The sequence below is a fragment of the Syngnathus leptorhynchus genome, chromosome 7 (assembly GCF_054491065.1).
Source record: "Syngnathus leptorhynchus isolate UIUO chromosome 7, UIUO_Slep, whole genome shotgun sequence".
NCBI lineage: Eukaryota > Metazoa > Chordata > Actinopteri > Syngnathiformes > Syngnathidae > Syngnathus > Syngnathus leptorhynchus.
In genome coordinates this window covers 3,744,936-3,759,203 of record NC_141201.1, presented here as the reverse complement: position 1 = coordinate 3,759,203, position 14,268 = coordinate 3,744,936, and the positions used below count along the sequence as shown (strand labels likewise).

The 14,268-nt window shown below is 41.4% G+C and overlaps 2 protein-coding genes across 3 annotated transcripts in view; both read right to left on the bottom strand.

Moving 5' to 3' along the window:
* schip1 (schwannomin interacting protein 1) overlaps positions 1–5,149 on the bottom strand; it is a 123,766-nt gene extending 118,617 nt beyond the window's left edge. The window contains exons 1-3 of the mRNA XM_085916163.1: positions 5,054–5,149; positions 4,886–4,976; positions 191–261 (exon numbers count right to left, since the gene is read on the bottom strand). Coding sequence (XP_085772289.1) covers positions 191–261; positions 4,886–4,976; positions 5,054–5,076 — 185 coding nt within the window. The 5' untranslated portion in view covers positions 5,077–5,149. The remainder of the gene's footprint in view (positions 1–190; positions 262–4,885; positions 4,977–5,053) is intronic.
* Positions 5,150–5,679: 530 nt separating this feature from the next.
* mfsd1 (major facilitator superfamily domain containing 1) lies at positions 5,680–14,201 on the bottom strand. Of its 2 annotated transcripts, XM_085917147.1 has the most exons (17): positions 13,919–14,201; positions 13,711–13,763; positions 13,157–13,269; positions 13,023–13,065; positions 12,875–12,942; positions 12,627–12,735; positions 12,436–12,538; positions 11,850–11,948; positions 11,537–11,648; positions 10,644–10,700; positions 10,387–10,543; positions 10,217–10,314; positions 10,026–10,138; positions 9,894–9,941; positions 9,759–9,825; positions 8,095–8,203; positions 5,680–7,391 (listed from the first exon to the last, which is right to left on the bottom strand). In XM_085917147.1, exons 1-17 carry the CDS (start codon positions 14,094–14,096, stop codon positions 7,332–7,334), a joined length of 1,587 nt encoding a protein of 528 aa, XP_085773273.1. In that variant the 5' UTR covers positions 14,097–14,201; the 3' UTR covers positions 5,680–7,331. The 2 variants fall into 2 exon arrangements, with proteins under 2 accessions (XP_085773273.1, XP_085773274.1); XM_085917148.1 differs by lacking the exons at positions 5,680–7,391; positions 8,095–8,203 and adding an exon at positions 8,243–9,001.
* Positions 14,202–14,268: the final 67 nt, after the last annotated feature.

The window sequence follows — 14,268 nt, the reverse complement described above, 5'->3', positions numbered from 1 at the left end:
GGGGTCAAGGGTCAAGGTTTTAATAGTTATGGATTTTTCATTTAGGGTTTGGGTTTTAAGAGGTTTTTTTTTTTTTTAGAAAAGCTAATTAAAATGACATTTTATGATTTTTTTTTGTATGTGGAAAAAACAAGAGTTTGGTCATTTGGTCGGTTATGAATTTGCGTAAATAATGTATGTGTAAGCTTACCTCTCCACCTTGGGAGCCGTTTGCCCTCCTCCGCTGTGATTGCAGTAGCGATGATATCGCTTTACTTCGTCCTGCCCGGAGAAAAGAAAAAAAAGATACATGTATTTAAAAAAATTTAAAAAATGCAGACATGACAAAGGAGCCACTGAGTTGAGTTGGCCGTTTATGAAAGGCTTTGGTGCTGATCCAAATGAGAATTTTTCAGCCCTTGGCAAGAGGTCCACGCTCTAATGAGAGCCATTTTAGTTTACCATGTCTCTCTCAAAGCTGTTTATTGGTCACAAGGCTGTATTTCTCGATCTGTTCACACGAATGTAAATAACGCAGAGTGCAGTTTGGCGGCTGATTATGCATAACTGTGTGTGCGAGTGTGTGAGTGAACATCTGCAATGGGAGTGACAGCAACTGTTGAAAACAACAACAAAAAGAAAAAGTCTATTAAAAAAAAAAAAAAAGCATTTAGCTCAAAGCTACATTAATTAAAAAAAAACTAAGTGCTCTCTCTAGCCAGATGTTCAATTAAACATTGGTGTTTGTGATAAATTGCCCAAAAGTTGGCTTTTCTTTTCATCTGAATATGGATTTATCTCATCTAACACCATCCATTACCAATTCAGCGTGCCACTACTACATCTTCGTGACAAGATAATGGAATTTTTAATTCCGACAGCCATATTTCAAAAGTGAACTATCGTATATTAAAAGTTACATGGGATTGCCGAGTCGCCCGTCTTATTTTGCAGATGCCTTCGTTATTGTCCCGCGGCATCTGCTTGTTTACAACCGGCCGTAAAGCGCGGGGGGGGTCACCTCAGAGGGCGAAAAACACTTCAAAGTTGGGGCGTGAGGGACTGCGGCTGATCACGGGACGTTCAAATCAATAGTACGGTTGCATGAAATGTCGATACCAACGCCCACGCTCCCCTGCTGGTCAACAACACAATCGCATTATTTTCAAAGTCTAAATAAAAGGCCGGTCGATACGTTATGCGACGCGGAGGGTAATTTGCTAATGAAAAATTAGCCGACGTGTTGCTAAAAATCATTTGTTGGAGTGCTTCACGAATCACGGTTACAAATACATCCACATAATCTTCGGCAACCATGCACGTGAATTAATGGTGACACATGCCGCATTCAACACACGCATCAATCTCCCGGGATTGGACTGGCAGCGTGAAACATCTGCATCGGTCTAATGTCTGCTGAGCTGCAGCTGGATACACGAGGAAGTGACTGATGAAGAGAAGCCGCGGCGGTCGAGACGCACATTAGCTCGGAATTAGTGTAAATCAATTTCATTTAAAAGGTACATATTACTAAAAATTGATTTTTTAATTGCTGGGAAACAAAAAGTTGGGTCTGTGGAACGCCTGCACACTAGTCAAGTGTGGAGTTAAACAATCTTGTAAATTTTCTGTCTGCCTTTTTGCATCAATCTGTAGCAACACCGATCTGCAAGAGGGAGGGCTGCGCCGCTGTGGGTGTAGTCAAAGATGACTTTGATTATGGCTGATCAAAGTGGCTTCTTTTATTACATTTAAATGGTGACATGGTCTCAATATGTGGGGTGGGGGGGGGGGAATTAGGATACGCTGACATTTATGCACTGATAAAGATGAACTCGCCTTTAATTTGTGACTGAAACGAAACTTACAATTTGATCCCGACTCAAAATTCTTCTCAATTTGCAGAAACATAATCCCCATTAAATAAATGCAAATTTCAGAATTCTCTGTGATGCAGTGCAAATGGTGCAAACAGGTAGAAATATTTCAAAAGAGTATGAGGATGGGGGGGGGGGGGGGGGCACACATATCTAATGCAAGGTAGGACCAGAAGAAGAAGAAAGAGACATCCGCGAGGCGAGGAGAGCCAGAACATGATCACACGGCGTATCAAAATGCAAAATGGAGCACTTGAGACTATTCCCTCTGCTACGATTTACCGGTAGAGAGAGGCTCTGGCTAACATACGGTGAGGGAGGGAGGGAGGGAGGGAGGGGGTGAAAGCCTGTTCGCACACACACACAATTACACTCGCTTCTATCATGGGAAGGGTTTTTTTTTTTTTTTTTCAGTGATCAAAGCGCAAGCTCCCTCATTGAGACGATCCTTTCACCCCGCCAGGCATGGTAATGGCAGAGAAATGACTACAAACATGGCAAACAGTCAATGGCTGCTACACGAAGCCACGGAAGCTACCTCATTCATAGGCACAACTAATGAAATTCAATACAAGAGTTCAAATATTCTTTAAGATCTCCTGGAATTTAGACCAACATGAAAAGTGAGGATGATTGCGGCAAAGGAATTGATTCCGAACCAATCGGCAGGCAGGTCGGGAACTTGAGCATGATACGATTCTTCTTTTTACGGTAAACTGAATATTATATATTTGTACTAGGGCAGCCAAAATTAGTCGAGTCGTCACATTCTTCAGCAAAATCGGCGATGGATATTTTCACGATTGACATCGTTTCATTTTTGAAGCCTTGCTTTTGCCTCCAATCTGCCACTGTAGTTGCCCTTGATGCAAATAGGGGTCAAACGTGATGTCACCGGCTAAGCTACGACCAAATGGTATTCTGGCTAACGGGCAAATGAGTATAAAAATCTGCAAGCCAGAAGTTGTTTTTCATGGCAGCAGACGGTGGCTCACGAACATCTGGAAAGGAAGCAGGTTGTGGCTGATTCAATTTCTAAGGAAAAGCCAAGCTATTTGGCTAGTTAGCTGCTAACATTAGCAAGCTACATTGGACTTAGAAAACGTTTCATCAGGTTCATAAAAGTTTTGATTGACATTGTCATAGAGAAACAAAAGAATAAATCTTATGATGAAGTGAAAATATTGCTTTTGTTGTGGACATATCAGGCACTTGCGAAAAACGATACCCCCCCCCCCCCCCCAGTTGGATCCACAGCATCTGTGTTGCCAGCAGATGTTCTGATTAAGAGTGTTGCATGCCGGGATGCTCGGATCAGGAGCCACCTCATGCCGGATGGTGATGGATGACTTCATCATTCCGGCTACAAGTGCTGCGTCAACAATGCCACCTGCACTGTGTATTTCATGCCTAACCCTATTAAAGGGGGAAAAAAAAAAATGGCCGCCGCCCCCTCCCTGCGGTGTGCTGCTTAAACCCGTTGGCTGTAAAAATGGTGCTGTCCCATTGATTATGGGGTAATAGCTGGACAGATGAACGTGTCTCTCAGGGAAGGGGGGGGGGAGTGAGTGGGGGTACGGCTGAGTGATGAACCCGAATCACTCCCACAGACACCAGCAAGTGGAGCGGCCTCTATATCCAATAAACTGCATTTCTGTATCCTCACTCATATTTCACACGCCGATTAGCGCTTACAGTGCTTTCTCCGAGGGGGGGGGGCGAGGGGGGGGTAAGTGTCCTCCACGGAGGTGAACTCTTGAGGAGATAAGCTGCTTCAATTTTGGGGAAATGTCATTTTTGGGGATAATGAAACTCTACTGTGAGGTGGAGTCGTGGAAATGGATTGGAGCAGAACGGAAAAGAAGACAAAAAAATGGAGTAAGTTGAAGCAGTGAGCGGCGTCCGTGTGTGTGCGTGTCGATATTGACGTGCGAGTTGGAAAAGCTGTGATGGAACAGCGTCGACGATGCTCGCAAAACTCAATGAGCTCAGCCGCCAATAATGCGCAAGACTACATCATGGGCATCAAATATTCAGAAGATGGTTGCTAGCAGGTGAACTTGGATGCTTGCAGGAAGAAGATGACTGACTTGTATAGAACACTAAAAATGGTCACCTTTCCAAAAGTTGGAGCATTATTTTTTCTCCTCAGAAAACAAAACAAAAAAAAAACTGAACTAAAGGATTTTTTTCATTTTCATTTCTAAGGATGTAGCAGATTTTAGCAGCAAAATATGTTACTTAAAAAATGTACAAAATATTTTTAAAAATATCATATAAAATCTAAAAAAAATATATATGAATGACAGCTATCCCAATTAGTCAATAGTGATACTATAACTAATTACAAATTACCCTCCGATGTCAATATTTTGCAATTTTCTTGAGCCAAATTTCATTCTCAGGTTAATATAGACACTTCTGCAATTCCAACCTACTTGAGGAACAGCATAGTATACCCGACAATATATATATATAAAAAAAAAAAGAACTATCTCTTGAAGGAAAGATTGCTCCCATCGGCCCACTTTAAAACCAGCGTAATGTAAAAAGACACAATCTGGCTGAAGACCTTTAAGAGGATTAAAGGTGTTGCCATGGCAATTGAATAAAAAAAAATATATAAGTGTCTTCTAGCCTATACAGATAAAAAGCAAATTGAATCCGTCTATTTGAACTATAGCGAGGCGAAATCCTCCGCAATTAAAGTTGCATGTTGGCTTGGAGAAAGCCTGATAATGTTGTGCAAATGGCTCCACTCTACTTCTTCTATCTACTGCCGCTTTTTATTCTAATCAATGAGCCTCCGCGTCGTCTGATCAACTTCCTGCTCCCATTAAAAGCCCAGAAAGTGGATTACATCATTGCTTGTGCCACTCAGAAAGAGCAAGAGAGAGAGAGTGGGAGACAGTGTGAGAAGGAAGAGGAGAAGATCCACCCACACAAACATTTTTCTGTTGCATGAATCCAACCCACGCTAAGACTGCTGCTTCAATAGAGGGGAAAATAAATAAATAAAAAAATCTCACCTGGTTGTTGATGCGCAGGGCAAGGTGTCTCCTCTCCCGCGCCACGCTACTCCCGCTTCGCATCCTCGCCTCCTCTCCGGGATGCATGCCTCTGCAAGGACACCGCTCAACTTAGCGCAGATCGCAGAGAGGAATCGGCGGCGGTGGCGGCGGCGGAGTGACACCAACCTGTGCGTGGAGTTCCTCAGCATGGCGCTGTCCCTCTCTTCTGGCTTTTCTCTCTGGCGAGCGCTTTCCCCTTCTTTCCGCAGCCAGTCACGGATCAAGTGGACACTTTGAGAGGGGAGCAGCCGGAGAGATGACCTGACTTGGTTTGGAGGGGGGGGTGGGTGCTTGGGCTCGGTTGGTGAGGAGGAGGAGGGGGGGGGGGGGGACCCTCGCAGCCAATGGGATGCTGAGAGTGTACGCGCGTTTTTATACAGCGTGTCACCGCATGCATTGGTGTGGAAGCGTATGCTTTGGAAATGCACCAAAAAAGGTGCCAGATGATTTTCCTCTTTGTGAAAGACATCAGCAACATATTTATCCAAAAAACTCACTAAAAGGAATTAAGATGGACATTCTGCAACAAGTCCCCACTGTAGTAAAAAAAAAGATTTATGAATGTCAATTGTGAATAGTTAAAACATTTCTGACAGTTAACATCTGTGCAAATATAATCAAATCAAATAATTTGTTTTTGTTAAGAAAGCAAAACTCACCTCGTCGTGTTTATATGTATTGGTGCTCAGTATGTACATAAAAAAAAAGCTGAAGAAAAAGAAAACTAAACTATAAGCAAATGATAATGCAAAATCATATATTTTGTTTTGAATATTTCTGTATTATTTCATCTGACCTTTGACTCTTTAAAAAAAAAAAATACTGGCCCTTTAATATTTATATTTGAGTACCTCTACTTTAAATACTCCGTGAACTCAAGTCTCAACTTCAGAGGTTTCACACAATGATGGCATAAATGCGTTTGACTCGAGACAATTAACCCACCAACCCCTCATGAGAAATATTGCATTAACTTTTGTGTGTGTGTGTGTGTGTGTGTGTGTGTGTGTGTGTGTGTGTGTGTGCGCTCACTGTTATTTGAGGTAATTTAGGGACATAGTATTGTGGACGAGGAAAATACTTTAGGAGCTTTGACCTCCCCTTTTTTCCTTGTGTGCAAGGATACCTCAGGGCCAACAAAACAACCCCAAAAAATTACAAACCCCCAAATTCTTGAAAAAAAGCTTCATTATAGGTTACCTGCAAGGGGCAGGGAAAAATGTGAGAAAACTTTCACAGAAAAGTCAGAAAATACCGAAAATTCCGGCACATGGGGGAGGGCAGTGCCCTCGCAGCCCCCCGTCTAGCTCCGCCAGTGTCATACAGTTCAGGAACAGACAAACTTAACACAATTTTTTAAATTGCTCCTTATTCTTTGTAATTCTTCCAATCCAATTTATTTTGAAGGATTGCATACAGGGAGAAAAAAAAATGGCCCCAAAACTGTCATAGAATTAATGATCTTTAAAAAAAAAAAAAAAAAAATCCTTCCACCTCTAATAATTTTAGTTTGGTCTGATTCAACAACAATGAAAACAAAGCCAAATGATCGTGATCCTGTCACTTTGGGGTCTTGATCCTCTTGTGGTACCCTTAAAAATACACTTTTAAAGGCGCATTCCGCTGCAGGAACTTTGGGAACACTCAATCGGCCACAGGAAACTCTTAGGAAGTATCACAAAACTAAAACTTGACTTAAACTTTCTGTGCAAATGTAGCTTTAGTGTCCAATATTTAATCTTGAGGGTTACATTAGTGTAGATTCCCCCTGTACCCCCATTTGTGATGAGTGCAAGAATAACTCTAAAGTCCAAACTCCAGACTGTTAACAAGCTTTCTTTTTTTTCCCCCTTCGGTTTTAATAACTCTTTATTTTATAGGCATTAGTTAATATTCAACAAGTCTGATTCATCCTATTTAAAGAAGTAATTTAAGGCATTCTATAAAACCACTGCAGGGGAAATGTGAAAGTGGTGAATGTGCTGAGTAGCCCGAAGCTTGCGGACACTTCACAAGGCTCTTAATTCAAATAAATAAACAAAATCGAAAGATGAAGGAGTCGCTGCTTTTCTGTTGTTCTAAGTCCACCTTTGTGATAAAAAATTAAAAAAGAAAGAAAAAAAACTAAATAAAATACAAGCACCACCCGTGCCTTTTTGTCCCAATTAATTGAAACTAAACAATGGAAAGGAAAGACGATACCTGTCCACTCTGTCGGAATAACAATCACCCGTGTGAAGGTTGAAAGCGACTTCAAGGTACGAACGTGATGTCTACGAGTTCAGAAGGACGGTAAACACGCTCTCTCTCTCTCTCGTCCTCCCATTTCTTATTGTCATCGCATACTTGTGCGGAGTCACGTGACCAAAGTGCCAGAGGAGTGGAGACGGCCGAATGAAGGGCATCACTTCAGAACGCTCCTGTGGGCGAGTGATGACAGATGGCTGGAGCAGTGGCCTGGCAGCTGAGAGCAGAGAGGAAAGAACGGGAGAAGACCTCATTTAGAGCCGAGGAGGTGGTGATGGATAAACAAATACATCAGCGGGGCATTAAAATCAATCCTCTTGGCTCAGTGGCAAGACCTGAAGTAGCACATTATAGGCCTAATGAATTACAGCCAAACCCCCAAAGTCGTTTTCTTCAACAAATACCACTCTAAAGTTGTAAAGATATATTTGTATAAATCAGAGGTGCAACGATTAAGCAACAGCAAATTGAGCATTCGTTAATGATTACTCGATGAATCGGTTTCAGTTTAAAATTTGGGGAATTGCAGACCTGTAACAGAAAGTTTGATCATTTTTGCTGATTCAGCATTTGCTTTGCATTAAACCCAAATAAGACATTCACCAAACAAGTAAATGTGTCATCAGAAGTTTGTTAGTGCATTATCTGCACTATCAATTTCAAATAATTTCTTGTTTTTAAATAAAGCAATAGGATGTAAAATGTTTTTTTTTTTTTTAAATAGATTCACCAATTTAAAATAATCGACTATTAACATCATTGTTAGTTGCAACCCTAGTGTAAATAAAATATAAAATGTATCCCATTAAATAACTGCTTAGTTGATTCATAAACCATAAAAATATTCAGAAATACAATCCAAACATCGTTTGGGTTTTAAAGGACTTTTCTAAAAACATTTCAAAATTTCTGCACGATACCTGCGCTCCAAGCTTGGACAGATAGCGGTTGCGCAATCCAAATGCAGACATCGGTGACAGTCGAGCCACGTCGCCCTCGGTCAGCTGACTGTGTCGCCGCCACCTGTTCCTACACCAACAACACAGTTAGAACTTTTTGCAACAACCTCACAAACTCCCCTGTGAGGAATAAACAAAAAACCGACTGTGGTGTTCACAAAGCTGTTTATTCAAAATGTTTTACTTGGTTTAACAAAACCGACTCATGATTATTCAAGTTGGCTGCCATCGTGCATCAATCTTTTTTCTACGTGCAAGTCATTTCTTTCATTCAGCTCACTACTTGAACTGAATGAAACAAGTATCCTAAAAAGGACACATTCATAATTTTTTTCTTAAAGAAATGAGTGGTTAGAAATGCAAAGAAAAAAAAATACATCCCCAAACCAGTGAGGAGCATATCACATAATTACATGACGACAAAGACTTCAATTAAAAAGCAATGCCCTTTTAAAGCAGCCACCGTTACTGTTCCATAGTGCCAATGATTAAAATATCAAGTCCCTCTGGTCCCTTGGAGAGAATCTAGGATTTATATACATACACAAATGATAAAAAAGAAATGCACTTTTGAATAAATGACTCCACAGGATAAAAAGGTAATCAGGTTGCTCGGTTCCTCTCAATTGCGATACTGAATAGTCTTAAAAAAATTCTTCTTAAATAGAAGACCAAAAAAAAAAATCAGATGTTACATCCAGATATTCAGCTATGGTGGGGAAACGCCAAAGATGGCAGCACTGGGCAGAGTCACAAGTCCCGCAGTCCTGCCCCCATGGCCCAAGATTGGGAACTGAGGGGTGGACGATGCGGGTTGCTGCCTCTGTACGCCCAGAGACCACGTGCGATCCCTCATCAACATCATCATCTGGAAAATAGTCATTACAGCATGGAGATACATTAGTCAGACATACAGTGGATGGCAACAAAGATAAACCGATCTGACCTCATTCCCACTCCTGGGAACGCACCGTGGAAAAATAAAATGAGGACAAAAAGTAAAGTGTGGCCCACCAAAACAATCTTTAAAACAAATGTTTACCATTTGTAAATTTATCTTACAACAAAGCAAATATTTAACAATAGCCTTGTGAATTGTTTTAGCTCATTTTTAGCATTTCCAAAATTAGCTTGTGGCATTGCTCGGCTAATCTTTAACAATAATTCACTAGTTTTCTTATTCAAATTAGCTTCTTGTATTGTTTAACATATCCTCAATTGTTTGGCTATTTTTTTGCATTCCCCAAATTAGCTCCTGGCTAAGCTTTAGCAATAATTGCCACTTTCTTATTTAAACTAGCTTCTTATATTGTTAGGCTAATATTAAGCATTATTGGACTAGGATACCACATTGTTAGACTAATCGTGTTCTTCGTGTTGCTAGGCTAATCTAAAAAATAGCCAACGTCAACATGAACTTCCACATATAGTGGATGGTGTACCTAATGAAGGGGTCGGTGGGGGTCGACATACCAGCAGACGAAATAGTCGACTCAGTCCAGTACATCTCACAAGAGCCACAAAATATGCGTACCACTTGATTAGACGAGTGGGCTGTTCATTACGCTTCTAAGACGCTTGAGAGTGGGCGGAAAAGCGGCGGCTGAAGAGCGGCAGCTACTCACTCAGCATCTGAAGTGGCTTCTTTCTGGAGTTTGCTTCTGGCTGAAGCTGACCGGTTCAAATCTCCACCTGGAGGGCGAGTAAAAGGAACAAAGTGATTAAGAAGGGAAAGGGGGTGTTGTGGAAAAGACTCTTACCTCTTAGAAAATTTACAAAGTAAAGCATCACCACTGCCATCAATGAAACTGCAAGAAACACAAAAGATTGTCAAGAATGAAAACCAAAAAAAAATAAAGTTCAATAGCTGACAAATACGAAAAGAGACTGACTGCAGATGCAGGAACAGAAAAAGACTTGGAGTAAGAGGTATCCTTTATTATCGAGGATGGCTCCAGCTGCCATGGCGATGAGCGCTAATCCCAGATTCTGGATGGACTGCATGCTATCGGGAGAAACATTTGGCGTCAATGAAACACGATAAGCCGCAATTCATTAGATGGGGAATGAGAAGCGTTCCTACAAGCCGTAGGCGGTCCCCAGCTGGTGCTCCGGTACCACGAAAGCCACCATGGGCCACAGGGCGCATGCCAAGAGGGAGTAAGACAAGCCCAGCAGTGACTGGAAGACACAAAAATGGGAGATCATATATTCCGGAAATGCCCCGCCCACAAATTTCTGTTCATGGGTTACCATGCCGATCCAGGGATTCCAGAAGGTGAAGGCCAGCATCATGTGAGAGGCGAGCGTGGTGCACACGGCGCACATCACCCAAATGATGTTCTTTCCTGTCTTGTCCACCAGAAAGCCCAAAACGGGGGAAGCCGGCGCTGAGATGATATAAACGATGCTGAAGGAGTCGGAAGGGCAATAAAAAAAAAAAAGAAAAGTGAGGACGTAAATCAGAAAATGATGCTCTGTCGCCATAAATTGCATCGACTGAGAAGCACCTGTTGACAGCTCTCGCTTGAGCCGGGGAAAAGTCGAACTTTTCGATGAAGAAGACCCTGCGGAGAAAGGGGGACGGGAAGAGGGTTTGATGGGAACTTAACACTTTAGCAACTTTTCTCCCGCCATCCGTCATTTTGCCTCGACAACTACGCGACTCGGAGAAGCTACGTCAGCGGCTAAGTGATTTCTTTCAACTCGCGACCGCGTCAATTGATTTGTTTCATCGCCGAGGCTTTTTCTCCACTCTGTGGCTTGATAATAATCGTGCCACGAAAACTTACTGCAGTCACGGACGTTGTGCTCGTCTAACGAGGCTCTCCGTTCTACTCCGAGCGCGCCCTTCAAAACATAATGATGTCTTGCTTAGGAGTAAAATCCGCTTCCTCGTTCACTCAAGGACAATAAATATGTTTTCGGCAGATGCCCGCTATGTCCCCCCCTCCAGAGGAAACTATTATTGTGAATTATAAACATTGTTATAGCTTCAGTAAACTTAATAACAACTCTGATGAGACATCAAATGCTCTCATTCAAAATTCACGCGCACATTTCCCAAGACAAGCTCACAGCTTTCCTATTTGCTAGAGAAGAGTGGAAATGAAAATGGCAGTAGACACACTTGACTTGTGGAACCCCAAATTTTGGATATTTTGAGTCAGCCATTTTTTTGGTAATCCGGTTTGAATTCTTCGATTAGTCGTCTCATTCATTTGCCGATCATCGTGATTGTAAATTTGTATCGTGTCCGTTTTACACTAGTAACGCTGTTGACTAAAACCAATTGAAATTAATTCAGGGACAATAAATACAAGTTAAAAAAACACACACACACACACAAAAGTGCTTAAGGTGATTCCTGGTCGAGCGAGGGGCCGCTTTTCTTAATACTCACTGTCCCAGTCCAATAAAAGGGAAGATGGCCACATAGTAGCTGACGCAAATGATGAAGATGATCCACAGGGGTAAGGGGAAGTCTTTCACATCAGTCAGCTGAATTACGTCGCCTGACAATCAAGAGACAAACACGCATTGAAGCAGAAACTCATTAAAAAAAAAAAAAACATCATTAAATTACAGCTGTGTTTTTCTTTAACGGCGCAATTTAATTAAAGTGAGAGATATTGTAATTAAAAGCAGGCAGTGAAATAACTTCTGGTGGCGTAAAAGTAGTGACACGACAAGACGTAGTAGTCTGAATGCTTTACCGGTTTTGCCTTGTTCTTTCTTGAGGATTTTCTCCGCTCGTTTGTCGAGGAATGCCAGCACCAGAGCGCAGATTAGCGAGAAAAAGCAGGTTACGGCGGCTGAGGAGAGAAAATAGGATTAAAGTCGGGTATGGTAATTAACGCAAATATTGATGGAAAAGCTGAATTTCCTTTGGCACGTGATGAGAGCTGTCATTTTAATAGCAAAGGGCTAAACATACAAAATTGGATACAAAAAAAATATAAACATTTTTTTGATGATATCAAATGTCTTTTAATAAGTTAAACATTTGTTTTTTTTACTGATATGTGATTGAAATAAACATATTTTCTGTGCCACTTAACATCATAAAATCCAAAGAACAAATCGACAAAATTAGCAATTATCCCAAGAAAGTCGTCATTTCTTAGACACATTAACATGGGAGGGGGGGGGGGGGGGGAAGGAGAAGTGACACTTCCTCTAACTGGCGTCATTCACATAAAGCAGCAACTTGCACTTTTGGTTCTCCTTCTCATCTGTCAGCTGAGAATTTTGCTCGAATGCTCGAGTAACCTTCGGCACACCGCGCCCGGATGTCTTTACCTATCATGAGCGAGCAGCCGAGCGTGATGTAACCGGGTGAGCCAACCAGGAGAGACACTTTGTTGTAGACCCAACCCATGATGTTCATGTTCACCGTGCTGCCCTGCGGACCACGAGAGTGAACGCGTTCATAACAAGCTGTTTCTTAACACCAGCTGAACAAAAGTGTTTTTTTTTTTTTTTTTTTTTACCAGGCGAGCCATACTGAGTTGAAGACCAAACACCAGATTGAGCTCCTTCCCTTTGAACCAATTGACAGCATACGTGTTCTGGGCCACAGCCAGGGATTCCCCTCCGATTCTATCCACAACAAGGCATAAAAATAAAAGACATTATATTTAAAAAAAAAAAATGCTTCAGTGTAAAAAAAAAAAGTGTATTTAAATAACAATTCAATTAAACTGCAATATTTTAGTACACATTAAAAAAACATCCTCACCCAAATACAAAACGTCCGATTTCCATCAACCAAAAGTGATTTACCAAAGCTCCAGTGGCGAATATTAGCTGTAAGAACAGTTAAAAAAAAAACATTGAAGTAAAATTCAATCATTTTTATTTTAATAATAATAACAACACAAACCTACCTGCCCAACACAAACGAAGAGGGAAAAGATAATGGTTCCCAGCCTAATAAGTTAAAACATGAAATCACAGTTAGATTGTTTTTTTTAATTGATTAACTGAAACTAACTAACTACTTACAAAATGTTGATATTACCTGATGCCAAAGACTCTGTCGATGAGGAATCCGCCAAGGAAGCAAAGGATGACATTGGGCCACGAGTACCAGGCGTAAAGCTGCATGAACTTGGCCGTGTTCAAGTTCAAATCCTTCACAAAACCAGAACAAACAAGTGAGATACAAGTAAACAGTAGGTGCTGTGTTACTAATTGAATTGATCAAGTTTATTGCTCGGGACAATTATTAATGAATGAGTAAATCAGTCAATCAACCTTTTGGCCATGAATTGAAGAATTATCAGCATAAACTCAACACGTTATCTCAGTTGTTTATTTTTAGTTCCTCTATTTCAAAACAAAAAACATCTATATTGAGTTGTAAAGGTTATAGGTCACACTAGTGGGGTCGTTTAGATTAATCTAATCATTGTGTGCTTTCTGTAATGGAGACATTTTAAATCAGAAATGACATTTTTGTTGAAAGAACATTTGAAAGCCATACGCAAACTTGATTGACTGGAGGAATATGATTACATGCAGGATATTTGCTGTGTTATTGTCATTTTTACAAAACTATATCAAACAATTTACCAGAAGGAGTTCAGTCTGAAGAGAAGCAGGGTTATCATAACAGAAGTAGCTTCCTAGAGGAAGGAGGAGGGAAGAACACAAGCTCACAATTTGAACGTTTCACGTAACACTAGTTTTGGGTGAAGCTGACATTAAAAACAACAACAACAACAACAACAACAATTTTAAAGTAACCCTTTACTCCACGTTGACACCTTTCCGTGCTTACCGAATCCGAGGAAACACATAAACACCAGGACAACGACCCGGTGTAAGCCGCGCGCCGGGTCGCAGATAGCGGGAAGCGGTGTGCCAGCACGGCCGCTCTTCTCTCCGCCGGACACGGCGTCCTCATCCGTGTCGTCCGCCGCCAGCAAGGACTGGTCCTCCTCGATGCCAGCCATCATTGGGATTCGCCAGGAAAGTTGACAGAGGGGGAAAAAAAAATCCCCAAGAAACGGGAGACTTGTCACATGACCTGGCACATATGGGTCACGTGACCTCACGTGATAGTCAGGATCCCGGAAGTGGACAAAGTATCAACAACAACAATGATTCTTATTATAATAATGATAATAA

Coding starts and splice junctions, on each gene's coding strand:
- mfsd1 (XM_085917147.1), bottom strand. CDS start 14,096: ATGATGGCTGGCATCGAGGAGGACCAGTCCTTGCTGGCGGCGGACGAC. Junction 12,736..12,874: donor ATCGGACGTTTTGTATTTGG/GTGAGGATGTTT, acceptor TGTTGTGGATAG/AATCGGAGGGGAATCCCTGG. Junction 10,315..10,386: donor GGAATCCCTGGATCGGCATG/GTAACCCATGAA, acceptor TGTGTCTTCCAG/TCACTGCTGGGCTTGTCTTA.